Genomic DNA, 23,513 nt, shown 5'->3' with positions numbered 1-23,513 from the left:
AAGAAAAAGTCTCAAAAGGAAACAGAAGCAATGCAGCAAACTGAAGAAAACTTCAAAAACATACTAGAATTGATATCCTCAAAGAAATATAAATTGTATTCATGGGACAAGAAAAGGGGCAATTAAAAAAAGGCCTTTTGGAGAATAAGAAAGAATTTTTGGTAGTTAGAATATGATAGCCAAAGTTAAAACTTTAATATAGAGGGGACTCAAGATGGCGCTGTGAGAACAACCCAGGATTGGAGCCCGCGTTGAATTCGCAAACGGTGAGTCAGTGCTGCATTTCCAGACTGATCTTTGTTGCCCACAGAACGGGGAAACTCCCAAGTATAAAAAGACACGGGACGCCAGGCAGTAGGTCTGCCTGGCGAAGCCAGCAGCCGGGGCGGCGGCGGCCGGCCCTACCCAGCAATCCCCACAGGGCACGCTTGTCCGGGTGCCTTGTTGAACCGGCAACCTGAGACTTGAGAGGGCTGGACTTGAGACTGAACGAGACTTGCACAATAGCCCAGCCCAGGGGATTGCAGGGACAGATCGTTTGGGATACCCAGTGGGACGAACAAAACCGCGATTTCAAACTATCCCGGGCAGACGGTCCGAGACGCTCTGTGGGGGAGGGGCGTCCACCACTACGGAGGCAACCTGCCCCAACTGATATACACGCCCACTGCTGAGGCAGCCAGCCGTTGCCGAGGCAACCCGCCCCAACTGAGATACACGCCCACTGCTGACGCAGCCAGCCGTTGCCGAGGCAACCCGTTCCTACTGAGATACACGCCCACTGCTGACGCAGCCTGCCGTTGCTGAGGCAACACGCTACAACGAAGAGACTCCACCGCAGGGCGTGGCGGAGACCACAGCAGAGCCGGCAGGAACAGCGCGAATCACACAACAGCAGGGCGGAGCCTCGGCAGCCAAACAGTGGCTAGTCTGCCTTTGAGCTGGGCAGGACACCTGATCGGACATCCAAAAATAAAGCCCAAACCCCTCAACACAGAGCATTTGAGAAAAAAAAAAAGGGTTGTTTAATGAGCTGTGTTGCAGCAGAATCAAACATAGCAGCCTAACAGCCCTGAATGAACAACAGAGTGCACAGCTCAGCAATTAAACCCCTATAAAGTACAAACTGTCTCCTCAAGCAGCTCCCTGACCCCTCTATATCCAAAAGACTGTCATTAGGCAAGCATCATCCTGGGACAAAGAGAGCAGAAAAAGAAACTGGTAGCATCCCTCGCTGTGCCACGGCTACTAGAGGTGCACCCCAGACAAGCAGGGTCTGGAGTGGACCTCAACAGTCGTACAGCGAAGGGGCTAGACTGGTAGAAGGAAAACCAAGCAACAGAAATACTTCATCATCAACATTCTGGGTGTCCACTCAGAGACCCAAACAAAAAGTCAGCAACTACGCAGACGACCAGCGGACAAATCCACAAAGATGGGAAGAAACCAGCGCAAAAAGGAGGAAAACACCCAAAACCAGAACACATCGCCTCCTAGAAAGGACCAAAACTCCTCACCAGCAAGGGAACAAAGCTGGACGGAGAATGACTGTGACGAAATGACGGAATTAGACTTCAGAAGATGGATAATGAGAAACTTTTGTGAGCTAAAAGATCATGTATTAAATCAATGCAAAGAAACTAAGAACCTTGAAAAAAGAGTTGAAAAAAGATTCGAGGAAATAACAAGAATGGATACCTTAGAGAGGAATATGAATGAATTAAAGGAGCTGAAAAACACAATACGAGAACTTCGCGAAGCAAACGCAAGTTTCAATAGCCGAATTGACCAAGCAGAAGAAAGAATATCTGAAGTCGAAGACCAACTCAATGAAATAAAACGAGAAACCAAGATCAGAGAAAAAAGCGCAAAAAGGAATGAACAAAGTCTCCAAGAAATGTGGGACTATGTGAAAAGACCTAACCTACGTTTGATAGGTGTACCAGAAGGGGACGAAGAGAATGAATCCCAGCTGGAAAATACTCTTCAGGACATCATCCAGGAAAATTTCCCCCACCTAGCAAGACAAGCCAACACTCAATTGCAGGAAATACAGAGAACACCACAAAGATATTCCGCAAGAAGAGCAACCCCAAGGCACATAATCGTCAGATTCAACAGGGTTGAAATAAAGGAGAGAATACTAAGGGCAGCCAGAGAGAAAGGTCAGGTCACCCACAAAGGGAAGCCCATCAGACTCACAGCAGATCTCTCGGCAGAAACACTACAAGCCAGAAGAGAGTGGGGGCCAATATTCAACATTCTTAAAGAAAAGAACTTTCAACCCAGAATTTCATATCCAGCCAAACTGAGCTTCAGAAGTGAAGGAAGAATAAAATCCTTTGCGAACAAGCAAGTACTCAGAGATTTTGTCACCACCAGGCCTGCTTTACAAGAGCTCCTAAAAGAGGCACTACACATAGAAAGGATCAAGCAGTACCAGCCATTCCAAAATCACACTGAATGCTAAAGAGCTTCAACATAATGAAGAATCTACAACAACTAACAGGCAAAGCAGCCACTTAGAATCAAAATGGCAGTATCAAATTCACACATAACAATATTAACCCTAAATGTAAATGGACTAAATGCACCAATCAAAAGACACAGACTGGCAAATTGGATAAAAATCCAAAACCCATCAGTGTGCTGTATCCAGGAAACCCATCTCACATGCAAGGATACACAAAGGCTCAAAATAAAGGGATGGAGGAAGATTTACCAAGCTAATGGAAAGCAAAAAAAAGCAGGAGTTGCAATTCTCATCTCTGATAAAATAGACTTTAAAGCAACAAAGATCAAAAGAGACAAAGAAGGCCATTACATAATGGTAAAAGGATCGATACAACAAGAAGAGCTAACGCTCCTAAACATATATGGACCCAACACAGGAGCACCCAGATACATAAGGCAAGTTCTTAATGACTTACAGAAGGACTTAGACTCCCACACAATAATAGTGGGAGACTTTAACACTCCACTGTCAATACTAGACAGATCAACCAGACAGAAAATCAACAAGGATACCCAGGGCTTGAACTCAGACCTGGAGCAAGCAAACCTGGTGGACATTTACAGAACTCTCCACCCCAAATCCACAGAATATACATTCTTCTCAGCACCACATCACACCTACTCTAAAATTGACCACATAATTGGAAGTAAAGCACTGCTCAACAAATGCAAAACAACTGAAATCATAACAAACAGCCTCTCAGACCATAGTGCAATCAAGTTAGAACTCAGAATTCAGAAACCGACCCAGAACCGCACAGCTTCATGGAAACTGAACAACTGGCTCTTGAATGTTGACTGGGTAAACAACGAAATGAAGGCAGAAATAAAGAAGTTCTTTGAAACCAATGAGAAAGAAGACACAACGTGCCAGAACCTCTGGGACACATTTAAAGCAGTCTCTAGAGGAAAGTATATAGCAATAAGTGCCCATATGAGGAGAATGGAGAGATCCAAAATTGACACCCTATCATCAAAATTGAAAGAGCTAGAGGAGAAAGATCAAAAAAACTCAAAACCCAGCAGAAGACAAGAAATTACTAAGATCAGAGCTGAGCTGAAGGAGATTGAGACACGAAAAACCCTTCAAAAAATCAATAAATCCAAGAGCTGGTGTTTTGAAAAGATCAACAAAATAGACAGACCACTAGCCAGATTGATTAAAAATAAAAGAGAGAACAACCAAATAGATGCAATAAAAAATGATAAAGGGGAAATCACCACAGATTCCACAGAAATTCAAACCATCATCAGAGAATATTACAAACAACTATGCACATAAACTAGTAAACATGGAAGAAATGGATAAATTCCTGGACTCCTGTGTCCTCCCAAGCCTAAACCAGGAGGAAGCTGAAACTATGAATAGACCAATAACAAGGTCTGAAGTTGAGGCAGCAATTAAGAGCCTACCTCACAAAAAAAGCCCAGGTCCAGATGGGTTCACAGCCGAATTCTACCAGACACACAAGGAGGAGCTGGTACCATTCCTTCTAAAACTATTTCAAACAATCCAAAAAGAGGGAATCCTTCCCAAATCATTTTATGAGACCAATATCATCCTGATACCAAAACCCGGCAGAGACCCAATGAGAAAAGAAAACTTCAGGCCAATATCCATGATGAACATAGATGCAAAAATCTTCAATAAAATATTGGCAAGCCGATTGCAACAGCAAATCAAAAAACTTATTCATCATGATCAAGTAGGATTCATCCCAGGGATGCAAGGCTGGTTCAACATACGCAAGTCTATCAACGTAATTCACCACATAAACAGAACCAAAAACAAAAACCACATGATTATCTCAATTGACGCAGAGAAGGCATTTGACAAAATTCAACAGCCCTTTATGCTAAAAACCCTCAATAAACTCGGTATCGATGGAACATATCTCAAAGTAATAAAAGCTATTTATGACAAACCAACAGCCAATATCATACTGAATGGGCAAAAACTGGAAGCATTCCCTTTGAAATCTGGTACTAGACAAGGATGCCCTCTCTCACCACTCCTATTCAATATAGTACTGGAAGTTCTAGCCAGAGCAATCAGGCAAGAAAAAGAAATAAAGGGTATTCAAATAGGAAAGGTGGAAGCCAAATTGTCTCTATTTGGAGACGACATGATAGTATACCTAGAAGACCCCATCGCCTCAGCCCAAAAACTCCTGAAACTGATAAACAACTTCAGCAAAGTCTCAGGATATAAAATCAATGTGCAAAAATCACAAGCATTCGTCTACACCAATAACAGACTTAAAGAAAGCCAAATCAAGAGCGAACTGCCATTCGCAATTGCTACAAAAAGAATAAAATACCTTGGAATACAACTCACAAGGAACGTAAGGGACCTCTTCAAGGAGAACTACAAACCACTGCTCAACGAAATCAGAGAGGACACAAACAGATGGAGAAACATTCCATGTTCATGGTTAGGAAGAATTAATATCGTGAAAATGGCTATACTGCCCAAAGTAATTTACAGAATCAATGCTATCCCCATCAAGCTACCATTGACTTTCTTCACAGAACTGGAAAAAACCACCATGAACTTCATATGGAACCAAAAGAGAGCCCGCATAGCCAAGTCAATTCACACTACCGGATTTCAAACTATACTACAAGGCTACAGTAATCAAAACAGCATGGTACTGGTACCAAAACAGAGATATAGACCAATGGAACAAAACAGAGGCACCGGAGGCAACACAGCATACATACAACTATACAATCTTTGATAAACCTGACAAAAACAAGCAATGGGGCAAGGATTCCATGTTTAACAAATGGTGTTGGGAAAACTGGCTAGCCATGTGCAGAAAGCAGAAACTGGACCCCTTCCTGACACCTTACACTAAAATTAACTCCAGATGGATTAAAGACTTAAAGATAAGACCTGGCACCATAAAAACCCTAGAAGGAAATCTAGGCAAAACTATCCAGGACATAGGAGTAGGCAAGGACTTCATGAACAAAACACCAAGAGCATTGGCAACAAAAGCCAAAATAGACAAATGGGACCTAATGAAACTCCACAGCTTCTGCACGGCAAAAGAAACAGTCACTAGAGTGGATCGGCAACCAACAGAATGGGAAAAAATTTTCGCAGTCTACCCATCTGACAAAGGGCTGATATCCAGAATTTACAAACAACTCAAGCAGATTTACAGGAAAAAAGCAAACAAGCCCATTCAAAAGTGGGCAAAGGATATGAACAGATACTTTACGAAAGAAGACATATATGAGGCCAACAATCATATGAAAAAATGCTCATCGTCACTGGTCATCAGAGAGATGCAAATCAAAACCACATTGAGATACCATCTCACGCCAGTTAGAATGGCGATCATTAAAAAATCTGGAGACAACAGATGCTGGAGAGGATGTGGAGAAAAAGGAACACTTTTACACTGTTGGTGGGAGTGTAAATTAGTTCAACCATTGTGGAAGACAGTGTGGCGATTCCTCAAGGCCTTAGAAATAGAAATTCCATTTGACCCAGCAATCCCATTACTGGGTATATATCCAAAAGACTATAAATCGTTCTACTATAAGGACACATGTACACGAATGTTCATTGCAGCACTGTTTACAATAGCAAAGACCTGGAATCAACCCAAATGCCCATTGATAATAGACTGGATTGGAAAAATGTGGCACATATACACCATGGAATATTATGCAGCAATCAGAAATGATGAGTCTGTGTCGTTTGTAGGGACATGGATGAATCTGGAGAACATCATCCTCAGCAAACTGACACAAGAACAGAAAATGAAACACCGCATATTCTCACTCATAGGTGGGTGATGAAAAATGAGAACACATGGACACAGAAAGGGGAGTACTAAACACTGGGGTCTATTGGGGGGAGAAGGCGAGGGTCAGTGGGAGGGGGAGGTGGGGAGGGATAGCCTGGGGAGAAATGCCAAATGTGGGTGAAGGGGAGAAGAAAAGCAAAGCACACTGCCATGTGTGTACCTACGCAACTGTCTTGCATGCTCTGCTCATGTACCCCAAAACCTATAATCCAATAAAAAATTAAAAAAAAAAAAAACTTTAATATATTGGAAGATAATGACAGAACAGAAAGTTAAAAGTGGTAAAATGATAGAAAAAGGATAAGAAAGAAGATTTGTTGAAGAAATTCTTCATTTAAAATAATAGAAAGATATTCCAGACAGAAACAGAAAATGGACAGAAAAGTACTCTTCTCCCCATGGGAAAATTTCTGAAAACTAGAAAAATCAGTTTCTAAGGCAAGTACTCACCAAGGACCCAGCACAGCAAATGACAAAAAATTAACATTATGATACATTGTGAACAGATTGAAGAATTCCAAGTGAAAAGTGAAAAATTTTCTTTCAGAAAAAGTTTCTGAAATAGGGGGAAGGTTGAGGGAGCCACCATATATCACACAAAGAAATATAAATTCTCATCAGCGTCACTGGAAGTTAGGAAACAATGGAATGGTGTCCTAATTTTCTGCTTAATATTTTTCAAATCTGTGATTTTCTATTCTGCCAAACTGTCCAGTCTGAGATAAAATAATAACATGTTCAGACATCCAGAGTCTCAAGTTTACTTCCTATGCATAGGAAATTTCTGGATGATTTGGCCCAAGGAGTAAACCAAGAAGGAAGAAAGCTTCAGAACCAAGGTATAGGAAAATTGACATGAAAGAGAGATGGGGACAGTTCCTGAAGTGATAGAGAAGGGAAGTTGCATGATGACAGCTGTGTAGTCAAGCCTGAGCATAAACCAGACTAGAGCAGGGGGATGGAGAGCTCCCAGAAGGCTACCTCCTGGAAAAGAGATTATCTACTGTGTCTGAAGATGTTGGAAGAAAAATTACCTCTCTGTCCAAGATGGAAGAACAAAAAATGTGGTACCCAGAAAAGAATGAATGGAGAAAAGGAGACAATTTTTAAGTCCAGAGACAACAAAAAGTTATATAAGAAAGAAATATAATCATAGCATTCTATGTGGCTCACAGTGAACAACAATGTAAATGCTAAATATAATTTAATAAAAAGTGCTGATTTAACTATATTGGGAGGATTAAGAGTAGAGTATTTAGGTATGTAGGATGGTAAATTCTTATTAGCTACCTACCCCAACATTTATTTTGCCTTCTAAGTAATAGAACTTTGAATATATCTGGGGATAATCTTTAAAGGATGACACCTTCCAGCTGCATGTACAGCTAAATATGGCCATGTACCTAAGTTCAGTAGAAGTATTCAGTGGTACTTTTTCTTTTTTTGGGATGGAGTTTTGCTCTTGTTACCCAGGCTGGGGTGCAATGGCACGATCTCAGCTCACCACAACCTCTGCCTCCTGGGTTCAGGCAATTCTCCTGCCTCAGCCTCCTGAGTAGCTGGGATTACAGGCATGTGCCACCATGCCCAGCTAATTTTTTGTATTTTTTAATAGAGACCAGGTTTCACTATGTTGACCAGGATGGTCTTGATCTCTTGACCTCATGATCCACCTACCTCGGCCTCCCAAAGTGCTGGGATTACAGGCGTGAGCCACCACGCCCAGCCCTCAGTGGTACTTTAAGGAGATTGACTTAAAAGGGATGGAGTAGACCATTATTCTTCTGCTGCTGACCTGGAATGGGAATGTAATGGTTGAAGCTTTCACCACCATATGGACTATGAGAATAAAGTACAGATACCAAAGATGGTAAACCAAAGGCGTAGGAAGGATATGAGGCTCTGATAAGATTATAAAGCTATGATACTAGCACTGGACTGGTTAGCAATGCATTCATTTTATGTGAGATTATATGTATATTTATGCCGTCATATTCAGGTCTCAATTATATGTAACAGAACTAGGTATTAACTGATATGTATCACTAAGTAATATATAAAATTAAATATTAGGAAATATCCGTGTAAATATGTTATTTAGTAATATGGAGATAAGTAGGAGAAATGGGGGAAAAACATTAAAAATTGCCTTTGACAGTGAGAATTGGGATAGAGGCACATGGTTACTGTTTTTTTTTTTTTTTTTTTAATAGCCTTTTTAGTGTTTGTTGTGGTTGGATGTGGTTTGTCTTCACCAAAACTCATGATGAAATTTGGTCCTCAATACAGCAGTGTTGGGAGATAGGGCCTAGTCAGAGGTGTTTGGGTTGTAGGGGCAGATTCCTCATGAATGGATTAATTTCCTCCATTGTGAGTGAATGGAATTTTTGCTCTGGCAAGAAAGGATTAGTTCCCAACATAGCTCGTTGTTAAAACACAAGGAGAGATACATGGCCACCTGCTTTTGGCCCATTATTTTTATTGTTTGGCTTGCTAATCGAGAGTACCCTCCAAATCACTTGACTTGTTTTCTCAGAGTTGTAGGTCTCCAGAGATGTCCCCAGATGCCCCACATTAAAGATGCATAATTTCTTTGATTCCTGCCCCACCGCCCCCCGAAACTATGAAGTGTTTACTAGAGAACTAATTCACATTGTCATGGCTGGAAATATTCTCTGATGCTCAACTCCCCTAATCTATAGATTGAGTTGGTTTAAGGTCTACTTTGTATTATAAGCATTGTTGTTCCTACTGATAGTGACTCTGTTCTTGATTCAGGTGAATAGCAACCATGCTGCCATAAAAACCAACTAAATGGGAGCTTATTCTTCTGCTGCATTGTGCAGTGACTGGTCTCACCCAAGACTTTCATGCAAGAAGAAGAACCTTCCTTTTTATCAGGAAATTTCTAGTGCTTTGTGTTATTCACAGCTGAATGTAATGCCTCAGTTCATTTTCAATTGTTTGATTATATGTGATAAAAAATGTGTTTTTTTGGTAACCAATATTTCTGTACATTTATCTTAGAAATAGATTAATAACTTTATAGCAACCACACACTAACAAATCTCATTGTCTTTTTAATTAGTTAAGCTATATTACAATATCCCATTGTCATGATATATTAGATAAAGTTTATAATGTTATGATGTTACTTTTTGGACATTGTGAGTTAGTGTTACCAAGAAGATAAAATGTCAGGCATCTTTTTCCTCATGTAAATTTTACTTTTCATGCTTATATACTTACAATTTTAATTTTGATCCTAATTTTTCATTCATCCTTTATACCAAAAGTTAACTCATGTTCTTCTGAATGACTTCTTACCAAAAGCCTCACACACAAAAAGAGTTGGCTTCCTTGATTTTCTCTCTTGCTTCCTCTCTCAGCATGTGATCCCTTTGTACATGCCCCCTTCCACTTTCCACCATAAGTGGAAGTAGCATGAGGCTCTTACTAGATGCAGCATCCAGTCTTGAATTTTCCAGCCACCAGAATCATGCGCAAAATAAACCTTCCTTTCCTTATAAATTGCCCAACCTCAGATATTCTTTTATAGCAACACAAAATGGACTAAGGCAGTAATATTTGACATTTTAAATTTGAACATGTATTACTTTAAATGAAAATATTTTATGTTGTGATCAATATTTATATATGTATATTCATTGTAAACAGTTGAACAATACAAAAAGAATCTAGTGCTGCCTCTCTTCAGTATTCTTTTTCCCCCTGCCCATAAATTCTACTCTTCTTCCCAGGATTGGTGTCCAAGATTTGGTCTCTTCAGATTTTTTCTGTACATTCATATAGCATATAGAAGAGGCTTAGTTTCTTCTTGTCATTTCCATTAAAAATAAGTACATTTAAATGTTAATTTTAAAATAATACATATGAAGGAATACTTAAGGGATGTTTGTTTATATTTTTAGAATTTATGATGTAGGCATGCAGTTAAAAAGTCAACAAAATGAATTTCAGAAAGTAAAGAAGCAACTGAGTCATTTGCAAGATGAATTAAAAATTAAATATAGACAATCAAACATCTTCAGGTAAGATTAAATAACTGAAAATTATAAAGATTAAAAAGATAGTTTAATATTAATTTTGTAAATAGCCAAACACATTTTAGTCATATGATTTCTGTTATCTGGTGTGATTGAGAAAAGTGAAACATCATTAGATTTTCTTTTCTCTTGTTTAAACCATTATCTCAATGAATAATTTTACCAATTAAATTTAAATTAGTCATATGCCTTGTTCTAGTAGTGTCCTGTTATTGTTATTATTTTGTGGTGACATTTAGAATGAAAGCATGGTAACTAATTTCCTTCTTCACCAATATTTCTTGGTCTATTTGATCACCTGAGTGATAGCCCAGTGACAATAAAAGCAGCAGCATAGGAAAATTCCTAAATAATATTAACATAGTCCTTAAATTCAGGAATCTCCAGTGTAAAGCATGTTAGTTCTGCTTTTATATAATCTTTGGAGGATTTATAATACCTAAGGATAAAATCCAGTGTTCTAAAGAAACTAGGAAGTTCATTTTCTTTCCTAAAAAGTGAATATATTGAGAATGTTTATAAGAAAGAATAATTTCTTTTTAAATTGAATAACTTTAAGCTCTTAGAAAAGGGAAGGAAATAAATTAATTCAACATGGCAAATGACATAGGTTCAAGATGGCTAAGAAAATATGCTGGACTAGTATTTTGAATGTTAGATTTTTGTTTTTTATCTAATAATTATTAGGAATATTCTGAAAAACATTCTGTAGACTAATAATTTTTAATGCATTATCTGATAACCTATTGGACTATCTACCTTTTATAAATGCCTTGCACATAACTGATGCTCAATACATAAGTTTTGAATGAATGCATGAATGAAGTCCACTCACAAAACAAGATAAAAAACAAGATAAAAAAAGTTTTTATCATCAGAAATTCCCTTGATCCTTTCCTAGAAATCTGGTGTTTAACCAACAGGATAATGCCATCCAGGTGATCCCAACTTTTATATTTTAATCAGGACTATCAGTATTCATTTTTGGCTTCTGTAATAGCTTTGGCCCATGTCTGCTGCAAAAGTCCCATCTGTTTTATCCACTAATGCCATCATGGATGGTAAGTTTGACCTTTAAGGGCTGGACTGGGACTAGATCAAATAATTACTGCTGCTTCAGGATACTATGGTACTGATAAAGTTGATCCTCATTATTTTCATTTTTGCATGTTATCTTCAGTATTTTAAAATTTTGAAGAAATGTAGACATACATATGGAAGTGTTATTTTTATTCTGTATTCTAATTTTGTCATCATTTTGAGTTATATTTTTAACAGATTATTTTGTTCACACGTTTCTATAGATCTGTGATTTTTGCTCATTTTTAGTTAAAAGATCACAAATTAGTAGTCTGGGATCTGACTTACCTAAAAATAGTACATACTAAAAAAATTTTGAAAGTAACTAGTCAACTAGGTAGTACAAATTACAGTTTGTAATAATGAATAGAAATAATTATTGACTTTATTTATATTCTCACTAGTAGAGATAATACATTCCATAGAAAAAAGGCATACTACTAAAAATAAAATCAAACCAAATTTGTAGAGTTCAGTGACTTTGGTGCATTACTAGAAGTTGATTTTCAGCTAGATGATTGATTATTTTAAAAATATTAGGGCATAAAACTTAGTGATTGCTCTGGATAAAGAAAAGAAGCTTATAATCTCTCTCGAAGAGGTACAGGATTCATGGGCCAAATGTGGGATGAAAAAAAAAGAGGTAAGGGAAAGAAACGTGAGCTTTCTACTCAGATGTGTCATCTTTATTTATGGGGCCCAAAAGGAACATTCAGTAGATCAGTGAACTATGTTTTGGAGTTTTTTAAAATTCTTCTCTCATTTGATTAATTACAATTGGGCTTAATCACTAGCCTCTAGCAAAGTATGCTTTCGTGTTCTGTGTTTTCCCTGACATCATTTCCAGCCTGTGTCTTGCAAGGGCTCCACACATTCATTAGTTGGCACATTGGTTGGATCAGCACATCTGCTACTCAGAATAAAGTGTCTTTTGAAAATGCAAATTAATTGTAGAAGGCCTATAAAATAGATATTAAAAACCTGAATGAAATACATATACTTCACTTCATAAAGTTGTGTATAAGTTCAGTATTCCAAATCAGACCATATTTGAAATATTCTAGCAGTATTTACTTTTAGAGGATTCCTATTCTGAAACTTTTATACATAATTTGAAATATAGAGTACTTATCCTTTAAATTTTCTTATTTGTAAAGCTAGACCTTGTCATCTCTGAAATTTTTGATGTCAACTTCAGAAATTTCTCTTGCAGCTCTCTCACTTTCACTTTACTTCTTCAGCCTAATTAAGGATGTTAGTAAATTTTCCCAACGATATTTTGGCTTTACTTTGTTTTCTGTCCTTGATCCCATGGTTTATTACCCTATACCTTTTTAAAAACATCCTCATTGAGATATAATTTGCATGTCATGAAATTCACCTATCTTAAGGAGATAATTTAGTTATTTTTAATAAACCTGCAGAGTTTTGCCACCAATATTAGCTATTAGATTGGCAACCACATCCAATATTAGAATACTTGACTCATTCTAAAAAAGACTTTCCAGTCTCACATACCATCTTCAATCAGTCTCTGTCTTGACCTCCAGTTCTAGGCAACTAACCTTTCTCTTTTCTGGACATTTCAGATATATAGAATCAAACAATATGTGGTCTTTATATCTGGCTTTTACTAGTTATGTTTTCTGAGGTTCATTCACATTGTGGCATTTATCCATATTTTTGTTCCTTTTTATTGCTGAATAGGATTCCATTGTATGGATATATCACATTTTATTTATCCATTTGCCAGTTGATGGATATTTGGATTATTTCCACTTGTTGGTGCTTATGAATAATGCTGCCATAAACATCCATATACAAGTCTTTGTGTGTACATATGTTTTTAATTCTTTGGAGTAGATACCCAAGTGTGGAATCACTAGGTCATATGATTAACCTATATTTAATTTCTCTAACTGCCAACCTGTTTTCCAAAGTGGGTGTACATTTTACATTCCCACAGCATGAATGAGGCTTCTAGTTTCTCCCTTTTCTTGTCAACATTTACTATTATTGTCTGTCTGTTTTATTGTAGTCATTCTAGTCGATGTAAAATAGTATCTCCTTGTGGCTTTATATTTCTGAAATTACTAATGATGTTGAGCATCTTTTCATTTGCTTGTTAATTATTTGTATGTCTTATTAGTGACACATATTTTGACCATTTTTAATTGGTTTGTTTTCATATTATGTGATTATAAGAGTTATTTCTATATTCTGAATGTAAGTCCTTTATATGAAATATGGTTTTCAAATATTTTCTCCCAGTGGCTTATCTTTTTTTTATTATTCTTGTTGTGCTTTAAGTTCTGGGGGTACATGTGCAGAACATGCAGGTTTCTTACATAGGTATACATATGCCATGGTGGTTGGCTGCATCCATCACCCTGTCATCTACATTAGGTATTTCTTCTAATGCTATCCCTCCCCTAACTTCCCACCCCCCAACAATCCCCATTGTGTGATGTTTCCCTCCCTGTGCCCATGTGTTCTCATAACTCCCACTTATGAGTGAGAACATGCACTGTTTGGTTTTCTGTTCTTGTGTTAGTTTGCTGAGAATGATGGTTTCCAGCTTCATCCATGCCCCTGCAAAGGGCATGAACTCATCCTTTTTTATGGCTGCATAGTATTTCATAGTGTATATGTGCCACATTTTCTTTATCCAGTCTATCATTGAGGAGCATTTGTGTTGGTTCCAAGTCTTTGCTATTGTGAATAGTGCTGCAATAAACATATGTGTGCACGTGTCTTTATGACAGACTGATTTCTAATTCTTTGGGTACATACCCAGTAATAGGGTTGCTGGGTCAAATAGTATTTCTACTTCTAGATTTCTGAGGAATTGCCACTTTCAGATACACCGATCAAATGTAGATTTGGTGTTTTCACATAATCCCATATTTCTTGGAGCCTTTGTTTATTTCTTTTCACACTTTTTTTCTTTAATCTTGTGTTCTTGTTTGATTTCATTGAGTTAGTTTTCAATCTCTGATATTCTTTCTTCTGCTTGATTGATTTGGGTATTGAAACTTGTATATGCATCACGAAGTTCTTGTGCTGTGTTTTTCAGCTCCATCAGGTCATTTATGTTCTTCTCTAAACTGGTTATTCTAGTTAGCATTTCGTCTAACCTTTACTCAAGTTTCTTAGCTTCCTTGCATTGGGTTAGAACATGCTCCTTCAGCTCAGAGTTTATTACCCACCTTCTGAAGCCGGGTTTCTGATAATTCATCAGACTCATTCATTCTCCATCCAGTTTTGTTCCCTTGCTGATGAGGAGCTGTGATCCCTTAAAGGAGAAGAGGCATTCTGGTTTTTGGAGTTTTCATTCTTTTTGTGCTAGTTTCTTCCCATCTTCATGGATTTATCTTCCTTTGGTCTTTGAGATCAGTGACCTTCGGATGGGGTCTCTGAGTGGACATCCTTTTTGATGATGTTGAAACTGTTTCTTTTTGTTTTTTAGTTTTCCTTCTAACAGTCAGGCCCCTCTACTACAGGTCTGCTGGAGTTTGCTGGAGGTCCACTCCAGACCCTGCTTGCCTGGGAATCACCAGCAGAAACTGCTGAACAGAAAAGATTGCTGCTGGCCAAGTGTAGTGTCTCACACCTGTAATCCCAGCACTCTGGGAGGCTGACGCAGGTGGATCACCTGAGGTTGGGGGTTCAAGACCAGCCTGGCCAACATGGTGAAACCCCATCTCTATAAAAAAAAAAGATTGCTTCCTATTCCTTCCTCTGGTAGCTTTACCCCAGAGGGGTGCCCACCAGATGTCAGCCAGAGCTCTCCTGTATGAGGTGTCTGTCAGGCCCTACTGGGAGGTGTCTCCTAGGCAGGCTACAGAGTGCTAAGAAGCCACTTGAGGAGGAAGTATGTCCCTTATCAGAGCTCAAATGCTGTGTTGGGAAATCCACTGCTCTCTTCAGAGCTTCCAGGCAGGGACATTTAGATCTGCTGAAGTCGTACCCACTACTGCCCCTTTTCCTAGGTGTTCTGTCCCAGGAAGGTGGGGGCTTTCTTTATAAGTTCCTCACAGCCTGCTGCCTTTTTTCAGAGATGTCCTGCCCAGCAAGGACATGTAGTGAGACAGTGCCTGCAGCTGCTGAGCTTTGTTGGGCTTTGTCCAGTTTGAATTTCCCAGCAGATTTGCTTATATTGTGGGGTTGAAACCGCCTACTTGAGCCTCATCAATGGTGGATGCCCCTTTCCCCACTAAGCTCAAATGACCCAGGTCCAGCTTAGACTGCTGTGCTGGCTATGAGAATTTCAAGTCAGTGGATCTTAGCTTGCTGGTCTCTGTGGGGGTGGGAACCACCAAGCCAGACCACTTGGCTCCCTGGCTTCAGCCCCTTTTCCAGGGGAGTGGATGGTTCTGTCTCGCTGGCATTCCAGGCACCACTGCGGTATGAAAAACTACTGTGGCTAGCTCAGTTTCTGCCCAAATAGCCACCCAGTTTTGTGCTGGAAACCCAGGGCCCTGGTGATTGTGCAGGTACTGGAGGGAATCTCCTGGTCTGTGGGTAGTAAACACCATGGGAATCGTGCAGTATCTGGGCCAGCATGCAGGAAACAGTCTCTAATGGCTTCCCTTGGCTAAGAGAGGGAGTTCCTTGGCACCTTGCATTTCCCAGGTGAGGTGACGCCCCACCCTGCTTCAGCTCACCCTCGTTGGGCTGCACCTACTGTCCAACAAGTCCCAGTGAGAGGAACCAGGTACCTCAGTTGGAAATGTGGAAATCACCTGACTTCTGTGTCCAAATGGCTGGGAACTGCACACGGAGCTGTTCCTATGTAGCCATCTTGCCTGGACTTACTTTTTATTTTTATTTTTTATTTATTTATTTTTTTTGCCAATCAGTTTGAGCTTATGAGGTTAGCCTTGAACTGATGACCTCGCCTTCGCGAGCGCCATGACCTCCGGCGGGAGCCACTTTGGACCCCACTTTTTATATTCTTAACAATGTCTTTTGAAAAGTTGTTATTTTTAATGAAATACAATTTATCTGTTTTATAGATTGTGCTTTTGCTTATGTATGTAAGAACTCTGTCTAAGCCTGTTACAAGGATTTTCTCCTGTATTTTCTTAGAGTTTTATAGTTTTAGCTCTTATTTAGATCTGTGATCTATTTCTGCCAGCTTTTGTGTATGATATGAAGTAAGGATCTAAATTCGTCCTATTTCACATGGATATTCAATCGTTCCAGCACTGTTTGTTAGAGACCATTTTTTCCCTTATTGAATTGCCTTAACATCTTTGCCTAAAATTAATTCACCATAAATGTAAAAGATTATTTTTGGATATTCTGTTCTGTTCCATTAATCTGGATGTCTTATGTAAGTGCCACATGCTCTTAAAAACTATAGTTTTTATTAAATGTTATCAAGAAGTATAAGTCCTCTAATTTCTTCTTTGTTTTCAAAATCACTTTTGCTCTTCTGGACCCTTCATAATGAATTTTACAATCAGTTGTGAATTTCTGCAAAGTAGCCTGCTGGGATTTTGATAGGTATGGTATTGAATCTATAGATCAATTTGGGGAGAATTTCTCCTTTAAAATTTTTGCATCTTTCAGTTCATTAATGTGTTATATTTTTCCATGGAGATGTTTAGTCCTCTCAAAAACGTTTTGTTTTCTTGAACTTCTTTTATTAAGTTTATTTCTAAGTGTTTTAATCTTTTTATGTTATTATGAATAGGATTGTGAATTTTATTTTGGGGAGTGGTCATTGTTATTTACAGAAATAAAATTGATTTTTGCATATGGATCATGTATCCTGTGACTTTGATGAATTTGTTTAATTGTGTGTGTGTCTGTATGTGTGTGTGTGTGTGTGTGTATCTTCTTTAGGATTTTTTACAAAGAGGAGTTTACGAACACTCCAAGTCCTTTTATCTCTACTAATTTAGTTGTATTTACCCTTAAATCCTTTGGCTTTCATACCTACTACCAGGTTGTTAAACATTAATTCCTTTCTGAGGAATCCTCAATATTCTGCTTAGACTCCTTGGTACTGTTCATCTCTTAGCAGCTGTTTGTCTCCTTTGAGGGATTTCTTTTTTTTTTAGTTTCAATCCCTTAAATGTTTGTGTTGTCCAGTGTGTTAACCCTAGCACTTCTCGCTTTTCCATTTCTCCAGTTGAGGAGGGGAACATATTTTATTTACTCGTTTATTCAGTATTTGTTAAGCACATATTATGCAGTAGGCACTGTGCTAGATGCTAAAGAGGCTATGATGAGCTAGACAGAGATAGATATAACCTCTGCCTTATAGATCTTAGTCTGCCCAGGGATATAAATATTGACACAACAATCATACTCTCATGGCTTCAATCATCACCTTTGTGCTGCTAACTCTCAAATCTGTATCTATATGTGATTATTAGGTAATTAAAACCATAATATCTGAAGTAATAAAAATGATTGAGATAGCAAAAAAAATGATTATTTGAGCTGTTGAGTGTTATGAAGCAAAAGCACTGCATCAGTCACTTTGAATTGTTTTATTTATTATTACTCCAGATTTTTCACTGCCTATCCAACCATGCTATGTGGGGCAAATGCTGTATAAGACTGTTAAGATTCTTATTTAGGACCTAAGACTAAATTGCTCCGGCCTACTTTTATTCACTAAATGTTTACTGTTGAGTATATATATATATATATATAATTAGAATAAATGTGTATGAAAGTAGTTAGCTATCTTTCTTTGTAGTTAAAATAATGGCAAAATGGAAATGTGTTAGAGTGACCATACACTTCAGTCTACCTGAGTTATTCCTAGTTTGTATTTTTTCTCAGCATAACATGAATACCAACTTCTTTTGGTTTTGAAATTTGTCTCCAATTAGTAAATTATATGGTCACTCTAAAACTGTTTCAGAAGAAATGTTTATTATGCTTACAATTTTTTTAAATCTTATTTTTTTTTTTACTTTGCAGTCAAAGATTATCAGAGTACAAATATTTCTGGAATAAGACTCTTTCATTACTTACTTTTACTAAAAGAGAGCTAATCAGTATTAAAAATGAAGTGTATGATAATTACCAAAACTGGACTTCACTGAAAGGAGAAATTTTTCTGCAAATTAAATCTATGAGTGAAACAGCCTTGACAGGTTTGTTACATATATTTAGAATGTAATTGTCCCTTTTAGGTAAATGATACATCTAAGTAATGAAATAATGATATTTCATTTTATTTGATGGAAATTAGGAATAATTTTATCAGTTGGTAGAGTAGATGACCATTAAGATCCATTTCAATTCTGAAATTTAATTATTATAGATTTATCTAAGATAAGCTATGATACATGTATCTTGAACTGTGGCCAGAAGTCTGTTTGTTACTGTTAAAGGTACTAATTTGTTTTTAAGACTTCACTTAATGGCTGAGTAGCTCATATTAGGTAAACCTTCTTATATATAACAACTATAAATTCTAGAAAAAATAGCTAATTAAAGACAATAGTGACCCAAACCAAACACATAGTGGAGGGAGTTTCAAAAATTAAAAGAAGGCATACTAAGTGAAGGATGCCAATTTGAAAAGGCTGCATACTGTGTTATTCCAACTCTATGACATTTTGGAAAAGACAAAACTATGGAACAGTAAAATGACCAGTGGTTGCCAGGATTTCCAGGCAGAGGATAAATGGGCAGAACAAAGAAGATTTTTAGGGCAGTGAAACTATTCTGTTTAATACTACAATAGTGGAGACATGTCATTATGCATTTGTCAAAGTTCATAGAATATACAACACCAAGAATGAACCCTAATGTAAACTATGAGTTTGGAGTAGTAATATAATGTTGATTCATCAATTGTAAGAAAGTACTACTCCAGTGCAGGATGCCCATAGTAGGGGAGGTTGTGGATGTATGGAGAAGGGGCAATGTGGGAACTCTCCATACTTTCTGCTAAATTTTCCTGTGGACCTAAAACTGCTCTAAAAATAGTCCATTAACTTTTTTTATGTTGAAAGAAAGGCATGGCAGTGAGTGAAGTTTTTCTTTTTAAGGATTTTGGATTGAGGGAAGGGTACAGTTTTCTCCATGCAAGAAAGCTAAAAATTTGATCAAAATTTGTAGACTAGAGAATAGAGAACAAGGCACCCTCAGCCTCTAAGAAGTAAGGGATATCCCAGAAAAGTGAAAGCCAGAGAAAAAGAGCTCAAATTTTGTATATAAACTCTTTACAAATCTCAGGCTTATTCCTGAAATACATATGCTCAAGGAACATGCTAAGTAGCCCATCTAAAACTAAAGTAATTGATATTTTAGCTGTCACCTACCCTATGGGAAACAGATTTAATACTTTAACTTTAGCCAGCTTAACTCCTTGTTAAGACAAAACAAGAAAAAAATACTCTCTGGAAGAACATAACAAGGATCCAAAGTCTCTATAACATAACACCCACAATGTTCAGTATACAATCCAAAATTACTTATATCCAAAAGAATAGAGACCAGTTGACTCAGACAATATAATTAGCTGACCAGGGTTTCAAATTAGTGATCATAACAATGCTCAAGGATATAAAGGAAAATATACTAGTAATGAATAAAAGAAAATCTGAGCAAGCAACTGTTAAAAAATGAGAAATTCAAGAATAGAAAAATACAGTGTCTGAAATAAAATTTCACTAGGTGGACTTTATAGCATATTTCATTACAGAAAAATGTCAGTGAATTTTAAGATAAATCAATAACAATTATTTGATTTGAAGAAGAGATGAACATTGAAAAAAAAATGAATGGAGCCCCAGCATCCTCAGGAGGGAATAAAATGCACCATAAGTGACAAATATGAGTAAATATAAAAGACCTCTTTTCCTTTAAGTTAAAAAATCGCATGCTTATTTAGAGCAAGAATTATTATATTGCTGGGTTTATGAAGTATGTCAATGTAACATGACAATTAGAGCCTAAAGGATGGAGACGGGATAATTGATTCATTTGGTTGCACTATATTTGTATTTTATGTGAGATGGTAGAATATTTATTTCATTTAAACCAGTAAGGTGGGGAGTTGGGGAGAGATAGAATGGGGGGAAATGCCAGATATAGGTGATGGGGAGGAAGGCAGCAAATCACACTGCCATGTTTGTACCTATGCAACAATCTTGCATGTCCTTCACATGTACCCCAAAACCTAAAATGCAATAAAAAAAGAAGAATGTATAGTATAATTTCTAACCACCAAAAAAGTAAGTACAAAAAAGTGTAGCTAAAAAGCTAATTGACAATTTAAAAGATAACTCTTTAAAAAGTATTCAAACAATCCAAAAGATGGCATTCTAAACATCACCTAAGATTTATTCAGTAATCAAATCAGTATAGTGCTGGCATATGGATCAACAAAGATGAATGGAACAAGATAGCCTGGTAAATAACCCTACTTATATAGTCAATTGACTTTTGACAAAAGCACCAAAACAATCCAATGGGAAAAAAGAGTGTTTCAACAAATTGTGCTGGAACAACTGAATACACATCTAGAAAAACATACCTCAACTTCTACCTCACACTGTATATGAGAATTAATTTAGGACAAATCATAAACATAAATGCAAAGGATAAAATTATAAAACTACTAGAAGAAACATAGCAAAATATGTTCATGATGTGATTGTAAATGAAGATGTCATGGATAGGACATAGAATTGAGAACTATAAAAGAACAAAAATTGAAAATTGATGAATTAGACTATCAAAATTAAAACATCTTCATCAGAAGCTATCAGTAAGAAAATGAATAGTTAAGCCACAGAGAAAATATTTACAAAATATGTGACCAAGAACTGTTGTTCCAGTTACATAAAGAATGTTGCTGACTCCTATAATCCCAGAACTTTGGGAGGCTCAGATGGGCGGATCACCCAAGGTCAGGAGTTCGAGATCAGCCTGACCAACATGGAGAAACCCCATTGCTACTGAAAATACAAAAAATAAGCCAGGCATGGTCATGCATGCCTGTAATCCCAACTACTCAGGAGACTGAGGCAGGAGAATCGCTTGAACCTGGGAGGCAAAGGTTGTGGTGAGCCAAGAACATGCTGTTGAACTCCAGCCTGGGCAACAATAGTGAAACTCTGTCTCAAAAAAAAAGAATGCCTACAAGTCAATAATAAAAGGATTCATTCAAAAATGACGAAAAGATCTGAACAGACACTACACAGGAAGATACATAAATGGTCAATTAAGACACAAAATGTGCTCAACATTATTGGCCCATCTATTGGCTAAAATGATCCAGTTTGGTGGTAGCAGACGTTACTAAGAAAGTAGAGCACTGGAATTCTTATGCAAATTGTTGAGAATGTAAATTGCTACAGCCACTTAAAGAAAAGATTTCACAGTTTCTCATTAAACTAAATATACATCTATCCATAGATCCTGAAATTCCACCCTTTGGTATTTACCCAAGAAACATGAAAACATATGTCTACAAAATACTTATATGAGAATATTCAGCAACTTTATTCAATCTTAATTCAAAATATCCTAAAACTGCAAAAAGCTCAAGAATGCATCAGTAGTAGAATGGGTTCTCTAAAAAAAAGAGTTGAATATATTCAGTAGAATATATAATGAACTGCAGATAATGTAGTAGTGTAGATAATCTTCAAAAATATTATGCTACTTGAAAGTAGCCTTACACAAATATTACATGTTATATTATTTCATGTATGTGAAGTTCTAGAAACAGGCAAAACTAATCTACAGTGGGGAAGAGAGAACAGTGGTTGCCTCGGAGAGTAGGATTGGCTGGAAAAGCACAAAGGTACTTTCTTGATGATAGTAATTCTTTATGTTTTGATAGGGGTTTGCATTACACAGATGGATGCATTTGTCAAACCTAATCTATTGGTGCACTTGAGATTGGTATATTTCTATAGGTAAATTTTACTCAAAAATATAAAGAAATATATACAAATGTTGAACTCTAATCAACTATATGATGAAAGAAGTATATCTATTTCTGCAACTTACCTTGATATTCATAAGATGGATTGATGGATGTATAAGGTTACGTGATTAAGCAAATAAAATATTAATTGTAGAATCTAAGTAGTATGTGTATTTGTGTCCAATATACAATTTTTTAACTTTTCTATATGTTTAAAACTTTCATAGTTAAATGTTGGGAAAAAAATCATGTTGAACAATAAAACTTCAATTTCACTTTCTAATAATTTTGTTATATAATGTGTGCCTTCAGAAATGCATTTTATATGACAGTACGCTTTTAAACTTGAAATTTAACTTTAATAATTAAATTTAGGCAAATTGAGGAATATTATAACCAACACGTAAAAAGTGTATCTATATTAGGCCACATGTGATGACTCATGCCTAGCACTATAGGAGGCTGAGATGAGTCAATAGCTTGAGCTCAGGAGTTTGAAATCAGCCTGAGCAACATAGCAAAACCCTGCCTCTACTAAAAATACAAAAATTAGCCAGGTGTGGTGGTGCACACCTGTTACTCCAGCTACTTGGGAGGCTGAGGCATGGGCATTGCTTAAACCTGGGCAACAGAGTGAAACTCTGTCTCAAAAAAAAATACCTATATTATTAAATGGAGAAGGCACTGACAGTGTGTTGGTCATATTCTTTGGACCTTTAGTTTACTTCTGACTTCTAACTTCCAGTATCTGCATATCTGTGCCAGAGAAATCTTGCTTTTGGCAATTAATAATATAGATACATTTTACATAATTATATTTCAATTTGTATATATATCTTATGCATCATTTCCATTATTTGAACATTCATCTTTGTCTTTTGTGGATATTTTTGTTATTTTTGGAAAATATCTGGGAATGGAATGGCTGAATTGTATAGTAGGGTATATTCAACATTTTAAGAAACTACCCAAGAGTTTTCCAAAATGGTTGTTCCTTTCATATATATATATTTTTTTGAGATGAAGTCCCCTCTGTTGTCCAGGCTGGAGTGTAGTGGCATTATCTCAGCTCACTGCAGCCTCCGCCTTCTGGGTTCAAGTGATTCTCCTGCC

General features: G+C 37.1%; 1 protein-coding gene across 43 annotated transcripts in view; it reads left to right on the top strand.

Moving 5' to 3' along the window:
• The window catches only part of LEKR1 (leucine, glutamate and lysine rich 1), a 242,941-nt gene that overhangs the window by 92,512 nt on the left and 126,916 nt on the right, over positions 1-23,513 (top strand). For 33 of the 43 annotated variants that reach the window (XR_013528479.1, XR_013528480.1, XR_013528478.1 and 30 more), the window contains 2 exons: positions 10,271-10,390; positions 18,431-18,606. The exons of 2 other annotated variants lie outside the window; for them this stretch is intronic. Coding sequence is in view for 20 of the 41 variants with exons in the window: in XM_054246917.2 (XP_054102892.2) it covers positions 10,271-10,390; positions 18,431-18,606 (296 nt within the window). In the remaining 21 variants the exon portion in view is untranslated. Of the gene's footprint in view, positions 1-9,116; positions 9,276-10,270; positions 10,391-18,430; positions 18,607-23,513 lie in introns of all 43 variants that reach the window. 8 more of the 43 variants (XR_013528495.1, XR_013528494.1, XR_013528496.1 and 5 more) reach the window with 2 other exon arrangements.

Source organism: Callithrix jacchus, chromosome 17 (assembly GCF_049354715.1).
Source record: "Callithrix jacchus isolate 240 chromosome 17, calJac240_pri, whole genome shotgun sequence".
Classification (NCBI taxonomy): Eukaryota; Metazoa; Chordata; class Mammalia; order Primates; family Cebidae; genus Callithrix; species Callithrix jacchus.
This window is presented reverse-complemented; position numbering and strand designations above follow the sequence as displayed.